At 54.6% G+C, this 21,125-nt stretch overlaps 2 protein-coding genes across 2 annotated transcripts; both read right to left on the bottom strand.

The window, feature by feature from the left end:
• Positions 1-90: 90 nt before the first annotated feature.
• Positions 91-1,156, bottom strand: LMH87_004856 (uncharacterized protein; the record flags this gene model as incomplete). Its single annotated transcript, XM_056196137.1, has 2 exons — positions 91-1,076; positions 1,132-1,156. The coding sequence occupies 2 exons, from the start codon at positions 1,154-1,156 to the stop codon at positions 91-93; spliced, it is 1,011 nt and encodes a 336-aa protein (XP_056049696.1).
• Positions 1,157-2,503: 1,347 nt separating this feature from the next.
• On the bottom strand, positions 2,504-4,669 carry LMH87_004855 (uncharacterized protein; the record flags this gene model as incomplete). The annotated part of the gene is made up of 4 exons (XM_056196136.1): positions 2,504-3,111; positions 3,190-3,764; positions 3,821-3,953; positions 4,024-4,669. The coding sequence occupies 4 exons, from the start codon at positions 4,667-4,669 to the stop codon at positions 2,504-2,506; spliced, it is 1,962 nt and encodes a 653-aa protein (XP_056049695.1).
• Between the last annotated feature and the right edge of the window lie 16,456 nt (positions 4,670-21,125).

The raw sequence follows: 21,125 nt of genomic DNA, 5'->3' as shown, positions 1-21,125 counted from the left end.
TTTTGGCCTTTTTCTACCTAGCGATCAAAACTCATGAATACGTATCAAGAAGAACTTCCCTCCCTTTGTCCAAACCTGCCACACCAGAAATCAGTGACCAATCGTGCACACAATCTTGCCCGAGTTCTTGCCATCCTCCATGTGGCGGTGCGCATCCTGGATCTGCTCCCACGGCAGCACCGAGTCAATAACTATCTTGAGCTTCCCCGAGTCAAACTCGGGCAGGTACTTCTCCAGCCTGTCGCGCAGCCTGCCCTGGTAGTCCTCATCGCGGCTGCGCAGCGTGCTGCCCTCGATGCGGATGCGCTTGTAGAGGATCATGCCGATCTGGGCGTCGGGCACCTGCGCGCCGCCCAGCGTGCCCAGCATGACGATGCGGCCATCGCGCGCCGCCGCGTCCAGGTTCTTGTTGAAGTAGCTGCCGCCCACAAAGTCAACAATGTAGTCCACACCCTTGCCGCCCGTCGCCTTCTTGACCTCCTCGGCCCAGTCCTGCGTCTTGTAGTTAAAGGCCGCCGTCGCGCCCACCGTGTCCGTCACATACTTGCACTTGTCGTCGGTGCCCGCCGTCGCGTACACGGCCGACGCGCCCGCCATCTTGGAGAGCTGGATGCCCGCCGTCGCGACGCCCGACGCGCCCGCGTGCCAGAGGATGGACTTGCCCTCGGCGAAGCCCAGGACGAGGTGCAGCGCCTGCGTGGCCGTGATCCAGGCCTCGGGCAGCGCGGCGGCCTTTTCGAAGCTCAGGTGCGCGGGCTTGTGCAGCAGCATCTTGGAGCTGACGGCGATGAACTCGGCGTACGCGCCGCCGTACGCGAGGCCAAAGACCTCGTCGCCGTTCTTGAAGTTGCCGTGGTCGCCGGGCCCAAAGGACTCGATGACGCCCGAGAACTCGACGCCGAGCGTGGCGGGCGCCTGCGGGGGCAGCGGGTAGAGGCCGCGGCGCTGGATAATGTCCATGCGGTTGATTCCAAAGGCCTTGATCTTGACAATGGCCTGGCCCTCGGCCGCCTCGGGCTTGCGCGCCTCGGGGCTGATGTACAGCGCATCGAGCTCACCCTTGCCGCCTTTGATCTCTATCGCGGGGTTAATGCGGGGTGAACGCTGTTGCAAATGTCTGGGGATGCTCACCGACTGCTCTCATTGTGCCGGCCATTTTGACTAAGACGTATTCTGTATTAAAATTGATTGTTGGAGAAGAGAGAAAAGCCTCCAGGCTACCGGACCCCGAGTAACTTTTACATTTTATGCAGTGACGACAGTGAGGTCATAGAGAGCTCCGACGGAGCTCTCGGATTAGTCATTCACAACCCGATCAACGTCCGCACCATCCCAACGGAGGCCACAGAAAGGATTACAAATGCAATAGCAGTGGGCGATATCGTCGAAAGCAGTGGAGCTCGAGGTTGCCAATTTTTGGACCAATTTCCAGAATTGAGGCATCGCGCGGAATTGTAGGCTAGCCGGCCGCCAGGCACCTGGATAAAGTCGCACAGCCAAGCCTAGCCAGGTTATCAGGCTTGCACCAATCCCTGCCGTACGTCCAGCTGAAACACCACCTAGGGAGCCCATTGCAGTCTCGTTTCAATAGCGATTACGCTCACGGCATCAAATGAAAGTCTGTTGGTCTAAACCCTCAATAGCTTTTATTGTCATTTCATAAGTCGTCAAGTAATAACGCAACATGTCCGACAAAGAAGAGAAAAACACCAAAAAGTGGTGGTTTGTTCCGAAAAGAAATAAAATACCATGGAGAAAAAATATGAATAAAGAATAAACAGGTCATAAAGTCATCACCGGCGTATTTTGTAGCCGGTGTCTCTTCCATTTCCAATTAAAATGCCATTTTCCAACTCTTCCCAATCATAAAAAGAGGCATTCTAGAATAAAGAAACAAAGGTTCATTTTCGCCTCGCCTGTATACATGGGAAGAGGCCGTTGTAGGTTTTTTTGTGCAATCGTGTCCCAGCTTCCCATAAACGCTCAAGGCACTTCATTTTCCTCATTTGCCTGGGGGTCGTAACAGGCAGTATATGCAAAGAAAACAAAGCCATCGACCTGTCTGGGTCTGGATGGAAACACTCAAATAAGATCTGCCCCGTGGGCAAAGGCTATTCGAGATCAAGCCCGTGTCAGTCAAGATGGTAAGGCGTGACTCGTTAAGACGTTGCGCAGCCATAGAAAAAATAAATGGCTGAATAAATGGTAACAAATCGTAAAAACTCGTAACTCGTCGCGCATTGTGTGTTGTAGCATCGACAAAAGTTCAAACCGCTAGTCTTGCGCTTAATGACGCAGAAGTGACTAGGAAAAAAACAATGAGAGAAGTGAAGAATTGTGACAAGGGATAAAAATGAACAAAATGAACGGGATGCCCCGTCGCAAGATGACTTGGTGTGTCCAACGTAAAAAAGTCAGTCTTGGAGACGTGGGCGGCGCAATCATTAGAGCAGTCGTGGAGACGTGCTTATGGCAGTCATGATGACATGCAAGTTATGTGTGCTCATCGTCGGGGAGGAGCACCGACGGCAGAGGCAGACTGGTTCATGGCGTCGTAGACGGGAGCAGGGACACTCGTCTCCATCATGGTCTTGCGGCGCTTGAGGTCGACACCACCAGCGTTGTTGGCCTCGTCGTCGTCACGTCCGCGCTTGACACCGGCACCAGCCCCGTTGAGAAGAGGAGCGCGGGGAGCGTAGCCGTTGTTCATGGAACCAGGCATCTCCCCGGCAGGGGCGTAGACGTCACCGGTCGAACCGCCGTTGGTGGCGGGGCGGTCGTTGCTCATGACGCTGTAGAGATTGCTCGACTGTTGCACGCGAGGAGGTGTATTGTAGCCAGTGTGCTGATAGTATGACTGAGGCTGCGCGGCAGTTCTAGGGGTGGCACGACCAGAGGCAGGAGGATGGTTAGGGGAGCCCGTCATCTCAGGGGGCATGTTGTTGTTATCGTTTTGCATGCCGCCAGGGGCGTTGTAGTTGTAGGAACCGCGGGTGGGATCATAGGCGCCACTATCGTGGGTATACTCGGGATCCTGCTCGTGTTCACCCTCCTCCTCGCCGGGCTGCTGGTGAGCAGACTGGTCGGAAGGCATGACACCATTGGGTTTGGCTTCGGAGTGGTCAGCAAGGATGCTCGTGGTAGCCGGTCGACTTGATGGTGGAGCCATGTCGTGTTTGGGGTACGAACCAGCCTGACCGTACAGACGGTCCTGAGAAGAATTGCTAGCGCTCTGGTAGGGAGACTGCTGCGACGACGGAGCATTGTACATCTGGCGCTGATTGTCATAGCCGCCATGAGCGCTGGAGGGGTACGACTGGAGTGACTGGAGGGTGGAGCCGGGCGGAGTGGTGGCCTGCTGGCCGTTCATGCCGTGGCCCTGCCAGTTGAAGCTTTCCGAAGCGCCCATTCCGTTGATGACACTGGAGGCACTAGTCGGGGGCGTAGGAAAGGTGTGTGCACGCTCCAGGCCCGGACGTGCGAGGGAGCTGTGAGAGGGCAGGGTGGTCTGGGGACCAGGAACCTGAGCCATGGCGGGCTGCTGCTGATGGTGAATGGAAGGCAGACCATGGCTGGTGGAGTTGGAGCGCATCTGTTGGCCTTGATCCTGCTTGCGGCGGTCGGCGGCGGCCATGACCTGGTTTGTGCGGGTTTGGTTTGTGGGGTGGTAGAGCAGAGAGCCAATGTTCTGAACAAAAAGAGGGTAAAGAAGCTCGGTAATCTTTTCCTTGTTGGCAAACTCGAGAGCTCGATCATAGGGAATCCTATCGTGTCTTAGTATCTACGATGTAGTGTCTTAAATGTGGATCAAGCAACATACCAGACTCCCTTGAGATGCATGGGACCTATTTTTACCACATGACGGGTCTTTTCGCTCTTGAGAATTCCGTCACGGCGGCCACGGGTCATGCCAGCGACGTTTAGCAGCTTTGTGCCATTGATCATGTGGTTATCTGTGTAAAGGTGAGCAAGATATGTCAGGAACACGCCGCGGGCGCAGCGAGGAAAGAAAAAAAAACGTACCTTCGCGACGGGCAACGCAGATGCCACGGGCCTCGACCTGGAAGCAGAGACTGCCCTCATCTTCCCACAACGTAGCAGTTACGCGAGGCTTCATACCGGGCGGGGGCTGCTGGCCGGTGTTGTCAAAGTGAGCGTAGGGTTGCTGCATGGAGTTTTGGCTGGGGACGCCGCCACCGGGCAGAGGCAAAACATTTTGCGGGGCAGCCATGCCGTTGGAAACTGAGGGGGGTGCGGAGGGCGGCGAGGTCAGGCCATTGGCGTAGCCATACTGGTAGGGCGCGGGATTGGTGTACTGAGCATGGGACTGCAACATGGGAGGCGGCTGCTGGTGATAGTGGCCCATGGCGCCCGAGGTGACCGTCTGAGGAGCAGGCGGCTGGCCAGCCGAGAGGTGCTGGGCATAGTACAGGTCGGGCGGGTGATTCATGGCGTCGTAACGGACAATTGATGTGGGCGGGCCGGTGATGGCGTTGAGCGGCAGAGTGGGCGATGGCGTCTTGGGACCGTTGGAGGAGGCGGCCGAGGTGAATGAGGACTGCGAGCCGTTGTGAGAGGCAAAGGAGCTCAGACGCGGGGACGAAGTGCCGGAGGAATGGGCCTGGCCAGGAGGAGGCAGAGTAAATGACGGTAATCTGTCAAGGCTCATAAATACTCTTGTCAAGGGTCAAGCTGGCGAGACAAGAAGGGGGGGTCAAATTGTAGTACAACTCTGGCTGGATTCAGAGTAGCAGAGGTGATGGAAGCAGAGGTCGTAAGCCTGACGTCGTAAGAGGCGACAAAAAATCAGGAAGTCGAGAGTTGTTATAGGACGGAAGGAACGCTAGCAACAAGACAGGCGCGAAAAGAGCAGACCTGTGGTCGGAGAGAAGACGTGCTAATCGTAAACGGGCATAAGGTACAAAATCGTCTTAATCGTGAAGCATCCCTGGGAGAGAAGTGGTTTCTCTGTCAAGAAGACGGAGTGCGACTGTCGCGAGAGGCAAGACAGATATATATGCGCGAAGAGGCTGGAGGCGGTGGAAGAAGCCGAATATCTCGTCCCGGAGAGGCGGTGATGTCTGTCGTCAAAGACGGGAGGAGGAATCGTTTGGCACGAGGTGGGAAACAAGGGCGGAGCGAGACGGCGCGTACGCAAGAAGCTATGCAAACGGCAAGGAGGTGAAGAGGGCGTTTGAAGGTCTTGACGACTGGCGGGGGTGTTAGAAGTGCGCCGATAGCTGCAATGCAATGCGGTTAGCTGCAAGGTTGACTAGGCGGGAGAATGCAGAGAATGCACAGTCGCATACAAAGAAGGAAGAAGAAGACAATGCAGAGAAAACGGTGGGAGCGGCGGGAGGGGATATAATGCAATTGGGAGAAGGCTGGGTACACAGGCGAGGGCAGAAGGAGGTACGAAATGTTGGTGGTGGTGGAGGTGGTGCCAGGCGGAGAAGAGGGCACAGCGAGAGACGGCGCGGCGCATCAACCGACATGCACGATGGCGAGGATGGATTGAGACAGGGCCATTGTGGAGTGCGAGTAAAAGCAAGCCCATTCACCAAGAAGGAGAGCATTTAAGAAGAAAAAAAGAAGCCGTACCTTTTTTTCTGGATCCTCGTCTTCCCGTCTCGAAACAAAGTCTGAGAATTGGGAAAAATGGAGAGGTCGGTAGCGGATGGTTTCGAGGTGGAGGAGGGATACGGTGCTGGTAGAAAGGAGATGGAGTAGAAGGAAAAGAAAAAAAGAGGGAGTGAGGGAAAGAGCTTATGAAGAGCACGTAGGACAATATTTTAAAGACGGGAGTAGAGGAAAAAAGAAGAGAGGAAGAGGAGGCCCTACAAGAAGTCGACTTGGGCCCGGGATGGTTTTGTTTTTTTGGGCGTGTGATGAGAGGAGAGGAGGAAGAGAGAGGCCGGTCAACTTGGCCGGGGGGTGCTGGGAGAGGAGGAGGGGGTTCTGGGGGGAGACGGATGGGGGGGCGTATCGGTAGGAGCAAGATGGACTAGGCCAGCAGTGGGAGTGCTCTCCGTTTGTCTAAGAGAAAGAGAAGAGGCTGCCGTTCGGTCCCTACGAGCAGACAGGCATACCTAGTCGATTTTTTAATTCTTCGTTTTTTTTTTAGTGCGCGCCCATCGGGACGGAGGAAGAAGAGGAGTTGGGCCACCGAGAGAGGAGCCTGAGGGGAGAGGGGGGCCGGCCTCTGCTTCTGGGGGGCGTGGTCAAGATGGCCCGGGGGGATGGACCGGGGGGGGCACTAACAGCATGGAAGTGGACGAGCAAGTAAAAAAAAATTAAAAAAAAATTGATGCGCTGGTGTAGGGTCTGGCTAGTGTACAAGACAGGGGACCTTGAACAGGCAGGCCCTGGCTGGTTCAAGGAAAGGTTCCCGCCCCAGATTGGGTAGAGCGGTGGCTGGCTGGCACTGGGCTGGCTGGCAGACGAGATGTGCTGGGGCATCGTGTCTCTGTTTCCTTGTCCTTTTCCTCTTGTTGTGATTTTCCCAGAGACGATGGTTTTCCTCCGCTTTGCTACTCTGTACGAGCATAGACTGTCCAAGTAGGGGGTGGGTGCCAGAGACATCTTGGCCGCCAGCCAGCCAAAATTCAGCGGCAACGCGAGTGGCGCCTCCAGCGGGTGCCGTGCGAGTGTGTGTGCTGTTGAAGCCCACAGCAGAAAAGCAGCCTACTGCACGGTACCTACAGCAAGGTAAAGCCGCTTCCTGCCAGATGGCCGCCCGCCCGCTGCGCCCCCGTCCCCCCAAAATCCATCTTTTTTTTTTCCACCCCGTCTTTACCCCTCTTGTAGATGGGACCCGGTAAGAAGCACGGGGGGTGGGCGTCCTGTAGTGACTGTGGTGAGAGTAAGAGTGAGAGAGAGAGCTCGGGCAGGGCTTGGGCCGGCACCGATGTCTCCCCTTTGCTCGCCTGTCGTTTGCATTTACTGGTACAGAGCCAGCCATTGACGGATATACATGTAGCTAGGTAGCCATCCGAGAACCCGTCATCTCTCAACTCGAGCTATTCACTTGCGTAGCGGTGTATCTTCATTCTCGCGTCGGTAACACCAGATATTAGCGGGCGATGGCCTGCTGCCATCAACTCACCCGTCTCTGTGCTTCCCGTCCGCCTCCTTCTCCTCCTCCTCCAGCACCCCAACAGCGAGAGACATTTCGCCAGCCGCCCACACCCATGTCCCCCGTCCTGCGTCCTGGTCTCGCCTCTTGAACCCCCGTCTCTAGTTGACTGCTGACCTTTCAGCTAGTTCTAACCTGCAGTCGGTCAACCATCTATCCTAGGCTCCAGCTAGCTTTCCCATGTTTTATTTTTATCTCTATTTCCATGTTTCTCTACGCGATTCAGATCGTAGTCTACAGCTTCCCAGCATCTCGCCTGTCATGACACGGGCATCATCTTTACGCATTCAAGATCCTTTACTCTCTGCTATTTTCTGCCCATCCACCGCTTTTCAACTTGCGCTTCTCCATTTGCCGTCCCTCCGCCGCCCCAACCCCATCGCCAGTTGGCTCCAAACGTAGCTGGACCAGGTCAACGAATCGCAGCCCACCGTCTGCTTGTTATCGGCCCTCGCGCGGGCGTGTGTGTGTGTGTGTGTGTCCGTTCCGCCTTGCGAAAGTGTGTGGATGAGGGTGTCAGTCCCTACAATAAAACCATGGGTCGTACAACGAAGCCTGAACGCCTATAGCTCATCCCGGCGCCTCTTTCAGCAACATAGTTTTTCTATTGTGAAACGGGCCGCCGTGGTCTATTTCGTGAAGCCAGAGCAGAGCCCGTCTACATCAACCAAGACAGCGCCACGGAGCTCCGTGCTTACTATCTCGCTCATCCAGCCGGCATCTCCAGGCGTTTCCTTGCTCCCGTCACCGCTCAACGTAGAAAAAAAGTATAAACAGCCTGCTCCGGTACAGGGACCAATCCTGTCCGTGCTGTCCGCGCCGTGTGTGGGTGCCCACGGTCAGCAGCGACAAGCCAGCTTTTTCTTTTCCGACGCCAAAGCCTGCGTCAGCTAACCAGTAGTAACATGTTTAGCTAGTTGGCCGCCGGTGGAGGGACCAAGTGGAGGGGGGCGTCATCGCGCTCCCATTGGGGGTGCAAGGACGTACGAATTTTGAGTCTGCAATTGTTGCGTCCAGAAGCATTACGAGGGCTAGATGCCACTACTCTACTTTGTCCACGCCGGGTGCAACGGGATTGTAGTGCAGAGAGAAGGCCATGTATACAATAATTGAGGCTACTGTTGTACCTATGTCAGTCCTTGACGAAAAAGAAGCAAGCTTTTTTACTCGGTCTTTCGCCCGACGGCAGTCGCAAATAATGGTGTCGTCTCGTTCATATCATGGTGTTTTCGGGGAGGTTGGGCCCGCCAGGATGCCAAGGATCTGAGCTGTAGTCAGTAGTCAGAGGTCAGAGCCCCGTCTTTTTTCCTTCCAATCCTAGCACATGTATTCAAAGACAAGCGAGTTTGAAGAAACTGGTTCATGATTACCCAACCGCTCACTACCACAGTCTCGTCCTGTTGCGTAGCATTTGCCTCGCGTCGCGTCGTTTTGCTTTTCGCTACGTCTCCGGTTCCTGCGGATAACGATTTGCTTTTCCCGATTTATGCTTGCACAGCCGTGGCCGGCGGCAGTCGTTCCTTTTGACCTATATGCAGCCCCTGGCATGTTTCGACGCCGGCCGGTATTCCTTTTTCTCTCGCACCAGGGCCTTCTGTTTCCAACTATACCCGTCAAGCCCTGGTCGTTGCTTTTGCCTTTTGCTTCTCGACTCGAAAATGGCGCGTTCCATACTTGTGGTTGGAGCCGTTTTAGCCAGGAACAGAAGCTTAAGCGATTAGTTATTGTTGACCTCGTGTGAATGGAGCTCAAGGTTTGCGGTTTTTTTTTTCCTTTGGATCAACTAGAGTCGGCCGACTAGTAAAAAGCCAAGTATTAAGCACTGTTCGTACTAGCCGACAGACAGCCGACGCAACGGCGTTTGAGCGGTGGGCGGGCCGTGGCTGACTTCAGGTCTCCAAAGTCGAGCGACTGCCAGCCAACCAGCCTGCTCGGCGACCAATCCCTGAGTTAAAACACCACTAACTTTCAGGGGGCTTGCTTGTGCTACAGGGAAGCTGGCAAGGGAAGCTCGGAAGCTGGAGGGCTGGATTTGTGGCAACGCGGAACGAGGCCCGCAGCGGCCAGCGCATAAACATTTTTCAAACCCAAGTAACTAACTCTACCAGCGAGGCATTGATGAGCAGGCTTTCCGTTTCTTCCAAGCGGCCGACAAGCTGCCGAAACAGACGTCGAATTGGTTCCTTCGTATTCGCCTGGCCTTTTTATGCGCCTCTGTCGTGCTGGTCTCCTCGATACCCGTGGTCAGACTCTACGCCGCGTTTTGCCATGTCCATGTCCGCTCTGCGAACCATGTAGAGAAGCCAGGTCAGGCTCCCAACGCCTCTGATTCAGCCATTGAAGAGCCCGGCCCAGCCCAGCCCACTGTCTCACCCGTCTCACAGCCCAGCCCAGTCCCAGTCCGTCCCAGTCGTGCTAGTTAGCGGCCCCGAAAAGGCCCCGATAGCGCCGGCTGGGATCCCAAAAATATCTTGGGGCCCAGATCGACCTGCATCCGCGCCTGGCTTTTCCCTCCCACGATGACGCTGGTTCCCCCTAGCGACATTGTGCATGAATGTGCATTAATGCAGGCTCGGCCGCCTGCCAAATCTTGCTCATCGACATTGGCACCGACTGGGGGCTGCTGTGTGGATGCACCGCCCGCCGCAGCATCGTGCAGACTGCCCATGCACCGCCGGTTCGCCTGCAAAGCATAAATGAGACGAGGGCTTTTCCGAGTACCAATCAGAGCGACCAGGTACCACGGGCTAAATTGATTGTTTAAAGAAAACCCATGGCATTCGTATCAGCTGGGTGGCTGGGCTGGCCAAGAGAGTGCACCAGCAAAAACCCTTTCAGCGGAGTCGCCGTGGGGCATGCTGGCTGGTCCAAATACTGCGAGCCCCAACCAGAACGAGCGGCGATCACGTCCACCACTGCGCAAAATCGCTGTCACAGACCAGACTTCGTCTCTCAGTATCGCAAGTTGGCAGGCGCCTGACCGACATTTCTACGCCTCATATGATGAGGACCGTTAATTCCCGCTTCTGTGTTTCAATATCGATTGCAATGTAACGATTACAATGTACGGCGCGCAACTAACTGGTCGGCCAGCCAAACGTAGCAGACGATAGTGGCCCCGGGTAGCAGTTGAGCGGCAAGCGTTGAACCTGCCCGTCATCAGTGGCCGTCACCATCTGCCAAGTGGGGTGGTTCAGTGTGGTGCCTCAGCCGTTTTGCTGCTTCTCGTGCGCCGTTCAGCAGCCAGAAGTACAGCGCTGAGTGGCTTGTTCTAGGGCGTTTTTGGCTGGAACTTTCCCCTGCCAGGTTCTATCGCGTAGCGCCTATTTCCGGACGCCAGCCCATGCTGCCGTTCGCCTTTCATCACCATGCTGCATGCCCGCGCCACCCTACAGGCATTGCATTATTAGTTACCAAACCTGCCATCGCGCTCGACTCGATTTCGCATCCATAGTTCATGCGTTGACCGTTCTGCTGAAGCCTGGCGTCTGGCCAGCTTGCAACCTCATCCAGTCTTGGCTGCGGAAGCACAAACTAACCCCTGCAAACGCCACCAATATCATGATTCAATCTTGCAAGAAAACCACCACCTATCAATCATGTGCTCAATTTCATCTCTGCCATCAACCTGTTCCACACGACCACCTTCGTCGGTAAAACACTCCGCCGCAATTACCTGCTGCAAGCTCTCCTGCAGCCGTCTCGATCCGATGCCGCCTAGGACCTCCTTTGGCATCCGTCCCTGCATCACCAACTAGGTACAGATCAGTAATAATATCCCGCACCATGGCGTTTTGCTCGGACACTACTGAATGTATTCTCAGCGCCGGTACATTCGGAATGGGAATAGCTACGCATGATACTGCGTTCGCGAATCAAGATGCCTCGGGTCGGCTGACGCTGCTCCATACAGGTGCCATTATTACAGCATCACCAGCATAGCCAGCCACAAACCCACCGCCGTTCCTGTATCACGCTAATCTATTGCTGACCTTTCAGCATTTTCATCCTTCGCCCCAGCTTTACCAGTTGAACCCTGTTAGCAGCCGGGATCCCTGAGCCGAATACGGTCGACCACAGGCAAGTTGGCCTCGAAGCGATCTGCTGCCAATACACTCATTGTGACAGAAGTAGCGGTTGACTTGCCGTCGCCGCAAAATGGGCAAAATACAAGCAATTCGTCCCAATCCACCAAGGCTTGGTGACATTCTCCTTGCTGATACGAAACCCCTGTGATACTGTCCCCACACGCCCGATCTTGCGCCATTCTAGCCGCTTGCCACGAACAGCTAGTCCTCTCACCAGCGCCACTCAACTTGCTGGAGCCTGCAGCTTCCACGATGCCTGATCGAGAGCTCGCACGAGGCTGTTCCCTGGCACGCTGGGCCTGCCATCGTCCAGCCATGCGCCGTCTTACTGATCCACTGCCTCGTTGTGCTCCGTCCGTCGATTCTGCGCATGTCATCGAACAACATGGCGCATCCCATCTGATGACCCAAGTTGCGTCATCTACTGCAAAGCCATGAACCTCGGATCCTACCACAGCCAGCGCCAAAACTGGTACGCAGCCAGCCCTGCCAATCTGCGGACAGCCGCTACAAGATTCCGACTCCGACGGCTGTCAGGCCAGCTCCAGTAGCAAGCCAGTCTCGGGTTTAGTGTGAATAGATAAGCGCTGGGCTGCATTGCACAACCCCGAACCAAGGCTGTGCATCCGGACCAGGCCATCTGCAGACCAAGATGTGGCACACTTGCACGCTTCCGAGACACTCTGCTGGCAGGCCCTCTCCACGCCACCTCATTTCGCCCCCATCCTTTCCACGCAGCTGTGTCGGACGAGGCCAGGCCTGGTATCCTTCAATCTTTTGCCTCACCCGCATCATGCCAACATGTTCCTTTGCAGACTGCGTGGGACTGGACGATTGGAAAAGCTCCCGCAATTCTCCCCACCTCCACCAACGCCCCAGTGGAGACTATCATTTTACTTGCTTCAATATCAGCCATACACTCCGACCGAGGCCGTTGCGCTCGACGGCCGACACTGCCTTGGAACGTGGTTGTCGGCCTGTTTGTGCACATGATCTGCACTCCATGTCTACATTATACCTCTAGACACTGTGACACCTTATGCCATTTGCCGTCTTCGCTTCGTTAGGCCCAGAATGAAGCATGCCGATCTGGACACAAGATGTTATCCGCGTATGCACATCATCATGGCACAGCCGGATCTTGTACATAATCTGCCTGGGCTGACCCATGTGGACCTGGGGCCAGCCTTCCACTGCCTGCATCTTTTACTGGTACATCACAAGGAGCCTACAACTGTTGAAATGTCTGGTGCGGTTGCGTTCCGCGGTGGGATTGGCTGTGTTGATAATTACAACCAGACAAGGGACCTGCTCATTCGTTCACTCGGCCGATGCCGTTGCAAGCCGACTTTGCGTCCGCGAGCTACCAATGCAATGCACGATAAATCTCGCCCCTCCAATGCGTAGCTGCTGACCGCACAGCGGCACCACTGCTGCAGCGCTGCCAACTATTATTAACTTCAAGACGTTATAACAGCCACAATACATGTGGCCAGCCGCATTTTGACAGCGGCCAGTCCCTGCAGCCAGCTAGTCGGAGGGCCGACAGCGCACTTGCATGACACACGCAGCGGCTATGTATGTCTCAGAGCAGCCCGGAATGGGAGTGCTGGATATTCCAGCTAGAGTGACGACGGCCTGTTTCGCCTTTTAGCGACCCTGTTATTGGCGTAATTCAATCATGACAAGACGGAAGCCATTACCGAATTGACTCGGCACCATCCTGAAAATACCAATAAGACGACGACCGCACCGCTGCGCGCTCATTCAGCCACCACTACGACAGACGGGGCGGACTGTCACTGCAACGCTATTCCTGACTACACAATGCCTGTCGCGTCTGTGGGCCTGATGGGGGGTAAGCAGAAGCTCGGCGCCCATGTGGGCAGACCATCGATGCCATTCTCGGTGGATGCCTCCGTTGTGGTTTCGCCAGCCCGCACTCCGTTTTCCGTGCATACATTAGTCTTCCCGCGCGACCGCATCGAAGGCTGCAGAGCCGATGACTGCCTTTGGCCCGTGGCTACAGGGTTTGGCAGCGATCGACTGGACAAGGGTCCTTTGGCCTCCTGCTATTTTCACTCTAGCCGCCCGCAGAGGCTTTAACAAAAGTCCTTGCAGGCCACATTGGCAAGACAATTCAACGAGGCCGCAGGTGACATGGCTGCAAGAGCAGCTGATTATACACGTTATACGTACATTATTGCCGTCTGATGTCTGTCATTGGCTTCGATTGAACTAGACGGTACATATCAAAGGAATCACGGGGCCAGCGGTGGCTGGACACACGTTTCTGACCGAGCTATCGAAGCAGGCAGCATACTGGCGCAATGTGATTGCGAAACAATCCTGGTGCATATGGAGCCATCACCATTCAAGACGGCGCGCCGTACCAGTACTGCCATGAAAAAATTATACTCGTCCTCAGGACGGATAGCCTCGCTGCGGTGGATTCTCGCCTTTTCTCCTCCTTGTTCACCCACAAAGTGGCGTCACTTCGGTCGGGGGTTGGGAGCTGACCACTAGCAGTCCAATGAGGACTCACCACGTTGTGCTGGCACACAGGCCATGTCCACCAGCACAACCTCAATTGGACAAGATCCGGGCGGACCATCACCTGCGAAGGCCGATGGGCAAAAGCCCAGGCCGCTCCCCACTTGGCTTAAATTTTCTGGACCGTCTTTTTGTGTTCAAGTGTCTATCGGGGAGCGAGCAGTGCTTACCGATTCGAGAAGTGATGCCGTGCTATCGCAGACGGGGTTGGGAGGATTCCGATATTGACAGGGGCGTGGGCATAAACTTGTCCGTGATGAACTGACAGCACATTATTGCTGGGATCATTCAACAATTGACTAACAGCCTGAGGCCTGTCATGCTATTGCAGCCGCAGCGAGGATTGCTCGGATCTGCCTGTGCGATTCAAGTCTCGATAACGATGCTCTTGTTATGCACAATTCCTTGGTGGATCTACAGACGCACAAGAGCTCTATGCCGACGCCGGTACATGCGAGACCAAAGCTTCTGCCAACCATGCCACCATGCTCGCTAGACAGGGCAAGTGAAGTGAGGTGGCACAGTTTGGCCAGCATTGTCCAACGTGTGATGGGGTTGATTGACTCGCTGCTTCCCGCTCATTCTGGGGGCGTGCCACAGAACCTTGTGCGACGACGGCTGCGTGAACCAGGGACTAGGCTTGAAAAGTGTGCGCTGGCCAAGCCCACCCGCACCTGGCTTTTCGCAAGAAAACAATAGCGTCTGTGTGGTCCGGCGCGAGGCAAGCTATTGTTCGAGCCAAAGAGAAGCAAGGCTGGAGAATGGACCACCCCACACCAAACTCATGCCGTGGCCCAACCACATGCCGCGACAAGAGGGCATGAGAGCAGAGACAGACGAACAGACAGTGCGGTGGGCGCAAATTCTACCAGGACTTGTGATCTGGGCGGTTACTATCAAGACGTTTCGCCGCGCCGTTTTCCTTTCAGCACTGTGAGACCTTGCGAGCGCAAAGCATGGTGTACATATGCGATGGCAGGATGTCAGCCCAACTGGGCGTCGTATTATAGATGGGCTTTAGCAGCGTGGGAGGCCGGTTCTGCACGCGTGCTTCCGCGGGTTGCCACATGTGCAGTTTGCATACGGCGGAGTAATGCAAGCAAAAATAAAGGACGATTCCCGTGTTGCCTTGCTGCGCTGGCGCTGGCTGGGCCACTTAATCTGTGGCTTTTATGCACAGAGTATGCGCGCGCAGCTGTGCCGGATCTCTCTTCATCGAGCAGCTTTCCTTTCTTTTCAGGGTAGGCCCATCGTGCGCGATCTTGCACAAGTAGTCTGAAGTGCAGCGGCGGCTTCCTTTCAACGTCAAGACAAGACTTTTGACCAGCCTCCCAGAACAGCAAGGAGTGCGGGTAGGGCTTTTCGACCCATGCGCGCTTTCTCACAAAGGGAGAAGGAGAACTGGCGGGTTTTCTTTTCTCGCTCTTCGGCCTCGGCCGGTCGTGCTAGTCCAGCGAAGCAACATCCCTGAGCAAAGCAAAGGCCACCACCACTCAAGGCCATCTGGCGGACCAGGGTAGGGGGGCGTGTGGCTACAGAGGTACAAGCACGAGGCGCGCCCAAGATACCACCTTGGTAAGATCCCCGTCGGTCCAAACAAGACCCTGGCAGCTCGGCTGGTGGCCGGTCATGTTCTTTTTCGCTAGGAGAGACGATCTTTTTGCGACGCAGGGGATGGACTCCAGCAGTGCAAAGTCAGCAAGCTATCGGTCAACTCTACGCCGGGCCACACGCGCCGTTTTGGTGGGCAGGTTCCGTCAAAGCTGCATCTACTTTCTTCTGCATCTGTGTTCATGACTGATGGCTCTCTTTTTTTTCTTTTTTTGAAAAGCTTTTTCCTGTCTTCCGTCTGTGTCCGATTTCCCATTGTTGTTCGGATCTTGTCTTCGATATCCAAAATGTCTCGTTTGAGGCTGGGCGACTGGGGCCAGCGGCACCACATGCGACACGCCCCCCCCCCAGTCGATTCGGCGCATGCCCCTCACCGCCTGTTGCAGCATGCATGTTCTTGTCGCGCCGCGCTGCCATCTCTTTCCCGTGTGGCCAGACGCAGGTCGATGGATGTGTTGGCCTCTTCCCCCAGCCTGTGCCCCTCTTTCCCTTGCATACCCGGCTGTGCGTCGAACTAGTGGCCTTCATCCCAAGCCAGATGGGCTGTTTTGTCCACTGTGCATGTATCTGCATGTATCTTGACGCGAGGGTGTGCAGGCGGGAAACACATAGTTTTCAAAAGGTCACTATGAGAAGTAGAGGAGACGATGCCAATACCTTGCGCTTGTCTGAGCACACACAGGGAGGGGACCCTTGTGACTCTCTCGCGGGGGGGGGGGGGCTGGGCGCGGCGCTTCGATAACGGTTTTTCTCTGGGCATTGAGAAACAAAAGGTCTCAGTTTTGGGGCTCGGCAGACGTCGGGCAAACTCTGGCTGTTTGCTTGTAGTGGCTGATGTGGCATAGCACAAAATACCTGACTCGTTGTTATACAAGAGATGCTGATACGGGGCAGATTCTTGTGCGGCATCTCAGCCCTGGAACTTGAAGGGGTGACAATGGCCCTCCGTTTCAAGGTCCAGGATGTCAATGTCGAATGAAGGAAGGTCAGTTTTGTCCCATGGCCTGAGCGTGGCTACATGGCTGGTACAAGGCGCGTCCCCGTCTTGACAAGTCGAACTTGTATTTGACCCAGTAAGAGGATATCTTTTCCGCCCCCAAATGAACAAGGCGGGGGTATATGCAGCTTGGGAGGGAAACAAGACGGGATGTAGTACGTGCGTGCGTGCGCCGCAGGGTTTCTTTTTGTGTCAGGTACGGCGCACAGTAACACTTGAAAAAATCAAGAAGCGTGTCCCATCTCTCAAGATCGCGAGATGGATACGCAGGTAGGGGTTTGTTCGTACGGACGAGACGCTGGTGCATGCACATTGCATCTAAGTACTTGGGATAGTTGACCGAGGCTAGACAAGGTTGCTGCGGGTTACGTAGTGGATATCAGGCAGAAGAGGCTCACTGCCAGCGAGCTACAATGTAGCAAGCAAAAAGCAGAAAAGAAGGAGGAAAGAGAGAGAGAGAGAGAGAGAGAGAGAGAGAGAGGAATAGGGGAGGAGGTCCCGCAAGTGTGCATGAGAGGTACGTTAGTCTTCCCGTGCCGTGCGGCAAGCCCACCAGGAAAGGAGGGGGGGTCAGGCTGGGATGGGGGGCTGCGCCGCAAAGGAAGAGAAAGAAGGTTGCGTTGTTTTCCGGCGCGATGACAGAATGAATGCAACGCTGGGTAAGATGCGAGGGCGTGAGAGGCTGAGTGAGAAACGAGGCGACATTGAGGCAAGGTGTCAAGGAAAGTCGCTTTTCGTCGTCGGAGCTTTGGAGTTGCAATATTGTGATGGCGCTGTATCTGGACAGACATGTCAACAGCTGGGTGGGTAGGCAATTACATGTAGGCAGTGGCAAGTGACTTTGCAGCATCAAGATTGAAGCTGCGGACGGCATCTGAAAATCTACACGCCCCCATCGTGTGCATGAACGCCCTTGGCTAAGGAAAAGCCAAGAATAATAGTCTGTAGATGGGAGCGTTCTTCCGAGAAAAACATGACCTTTTTTAGCACCCGTTGTACATTAGTGCGGCGCAATTCACTTTGAATTCTCTTGGGATCTTTTGTCGAACCCCGGCGGCCATTGTGGTGGTGGTGGGGTTGTTAGCTTGACAGCCAGGGCTAGCTGGGTACATTACATTACATTACATTAATACATAGCTAGCTTGTGGTATAATGGAGTTTACGATTGCCCAATCTGGGCGAAAATGAGGTATATCCACGCTATAGTTGGCCAATATGCTCCGTGTCGGTTTTTCTCTGTCTGTTTGTTACTGTTGCCGTCTGAACGAGAAAGAGACTGAGAGACCGGGCGTAAAAGGAAATCCACTATAGAATCCTTGGGGGCTCGGCTGTGGCCATGGGGTGATGGAGGCGGGCGGGTAGCTGCTGCAGCCCATCCAAGCCCCCAGGGGGGGGATTTGACTCATGGCGGGTTCTGCTGGGATGATTCTAGCAATGGGCTCGCTTCTTTTCTTGCTTGTCCCATCTGCCCAAGAATGTATGCACATGTAGACGTGCACAACCGGGGGGGCTGAAGATGAAGGCGGGGGAGACGGGCGGGCGGCGGCGAGCGGCGGTGCCGTGACTCGGTGACGGCGGGATATTTCCTATCCATGTTTTACATCAACATCACGCAAAACATGTTTCTATACTTTGCTATAATATTGGACGTTTGTGATTTAGGAGATCAGAAACGAGATTGTATAATGCAAAAAAAGCTTTCATGTTGGGTGATGTTTTGTTCTTCATGCAAAAAGCAGGGCCAAGGCAAGTATGGTGTGCATTAGCGGGTTGTGTGGTGTCGTTTTTCAAGCCACAAGTGAGCAGGCTGCTAGTGCGAGTTTCTAGATGGAGGAGATACACCCGATGATGGTGCGCATGGCCAGGAAGTAAATAAAAAAAGCGGCTGACGATGGAGCATGGCATGGCATGGTATCTGGGTTCTGGAAAAAAAGGTAAAAAAGAGGCGTTGGTGAAACGACGCTATGATGGGGAGGGGCGGCGCAGTCACGAGCAATGGCTGGACGAACCTGATACAACAAACCATAAGGCGCTTGGACGTTTGCAGCTAATCGGATATGGTTGTCATGGACGGCAGCATCTTCTAACATGCACTATTACGAGGATCTGTAGAAATCATGTGTATCTAGACCATCTATTGGTGGTCAGTGAGTACCGGCAGCGGTATATTAAAAAGAAGATGTAATCAAAACGTGCTTCCAGATGACGCCAGGCAAAAAGCAAAAAGGTTGCCAAAAGCAGAGGCAGAAAAAAAAAGCGCCAAGGTAGGATCATGGGTGGGCATCGTTTTCCGGTGTGGCTTGGGGACCGGGGGCGCAAGGACCTTTGGGGTACCTAGCTACCAAACCACGATGACCATGGATCATGTATTGTGAATAAGTGTGTGTGTGGAAGCAAGCAGGCCCGAGGTACCGCAGAAAGCATGCAGACGCAGAGAGCCTCCGATGGCAGCTGGAGGGGCAAACCTCGGACGGTGGTGGCCTTTGCAGAACGGGGGAGGGGGGGGGACCCTGTCTTGGGTGGTAGTATTGTTTGACGAGAGAGATATGACAGCTATAAAATCGATGATATAGGGCAAATCAAAGAGAGGCTAATAATGGTGCGGACTACTACTTTGCTTTTGGTCTCTTCTCTCAAGAAGCAGGGATCGAAGGACGGAGGAGGAGGGGAGGGGCGTGTGTCGGAGAGCTGTGGATGGCCTGGTGAGATGAAATGAAACGAACAAGGCTCCGTTACCAGTACGATTTTGATCAACTCAGCGCGGCGGCCGTTGTCTTTTCTGCAGCATCACGTTTGGAGGCGTCATTGGTGGGGAGCGAAGGGGGGGAGCGAGATATAGCAGGACAGGGCAGGGCAGTAGTCAGCCGGACGGGACGGGTCGGCCGAGTTCTCCATGGTCAAGTACAATTTTTTTTTTGTAAACAGTCTAGTGCGTAGCTATTTCACATTGACACGTGTAAATTAGTTGTTTGTGATTTAAAAACACGGAATAAAAAAAATAAAATACTCTTCGCCGCTTGGGTAGCTTATTTGTCGGGGGCGGACGGGCGGGGAGCTGGTGGTGTCTGAGCTGGCCCGGGTCTGCTTCCGCGTATAACAGGGGGGGTCCCGGCTCCTCATCTGGATTTCGCAATATAGGTACCTAGGTATGTGTGTGATGTCTAGACGGAAACTGACGAGGCCGAGACCGAAAAGACAAGAACAAGACAGCACAGTACATGGTGCCTATCGCGGGAGCTTGTGCAGCGTGTAGTGTGCGGTGAATTACTGGTAGCAAGCGAGAGAGACATGATTTAAAAAAACGGTTTTCTGCAACAGCGGGCCGTTGCAGCAGGTGGAGAGGGACGGGCGGCGCTCGCTCGCCCGGCACAGCGAACCTTGGTTCCCCGTTGCTGTAACCTTCGTGCTGAGGTACACTGCGACCAGTGATGGTTTGCCTGTAGAGATACGTCAAGCGTGCGTGTGCATCTCGTACAGCCGCCGGGTTTCAAACCATCAGACATGTCCATTCCGCAACTCCAATTTTTCCATCAGCATCACTGACAAAGTATTTCCCTCGGCCGTGGTCCTTGCAAAAAGGCAGCACCACAGCACAAGATACAACGCAATCATCCTGTAAGCCACCAAGCAGCTGCAGGTCGCCCTGTGGAGCGGCCACTCCATCAGGAGTCGCTAAACTACAAGCGGGCGTTTTGCTGCGCTGGCTGGCTTTTTGGGTACTTGTCCTGCCATGTGGTGGGCTGAGGAGGCTTTCTCGCCCCCGCGGGCCACCCGGGCTGCGGCTACGTCCGCGCCCGTGGTCCATGCAAGTCACGATGGCCCTTTTTTTTTTCTTTCTCTATCGTTTAGTCTTCTTGACTCGCTTGCCTCGGCCAAAGACGATCAATAGCCTTTTGTGTTGCTAAAAATGGGCATCAATAGCCCGGGATGCATGATTTCGCGCCCGCTTCTGGTCTTGTTACGGGAGGGTGTGTGTACCGGTACTGCTTTGCCCATCGGCCGGCCGTATGTACAGCTGCATGTACATGACAGGAACTCCCCCCCCCCGAAAAGCAATCTCGCAGTGAGCATGGGATCGATGATATTTGAAAAAGCTGGCCAATAACTGATACAGCTAGTCTCGGCTTTTTTGCTTGATCGAGAGTGTCAGCATGAGGGGACGAGATGGGCGGCGGACTTCGGCAAATGCACAAATGCAAAAGAGAGGCGCGCCCCGCAATGACCACCAAGTTGTGCTGATTTTATACTCGCAGTCTTTTGGTTATTGAAGAGTTTTTTCCTTCCTCGTGAAGTTTTTTTCGTGGCTCCCGTTTTTCCCCTGATTTTTTTTTGCCCCTGATTTTTTTCGTTTAGAGGAGCTCAGTTGCCCGCATGAAACAAACTTGGGCTGCCAAGTCGTGCGATCAAGAGGTAGAGTTCACGGCTGCTGATGTGGGACCAAAGCCAAAGGGCGTTGGTCCAACACGGACAGCGTGCGTTCGGCGCAACGCTGCAGTCGCAATCGTGGTGTAGGGTATTGTAAAGGATGTACCTGGTCATGGAATATTTATCTGATTTTAATAAAGATTTTACAAACATTGCATTTGGACAGTGTTGGTTTCCAAAAACACATCGTAGCGCGTAATGTCTCCCTTGAACGCGTTGGCATCAATGGGGCCAAACCAAAGCACCGTGAATTTCACCACCACTCGACGTATGGTCCTCTTCACCCAGCAACACCACCATCGCCAGCGTTGCTTGT

Source organism: Akanthomyces muscarius, chromosome 2 (assembly GCF_028009165.1).
Source record: "Akanthomyces muscarius strain Ve6 chromosome 2, whole genome shotgun sequence".
NCBI classification, from domain to species: Eukaryota; Fungi; Ascomycota; class Sordariomycetes; order Hypocreales; family Cordycipitaceae; genus Akanthomyces; species Akanthomyces muscarius.
This window is presented reverse-complemented; position numbering and strand designations above follow the sequence as displayed.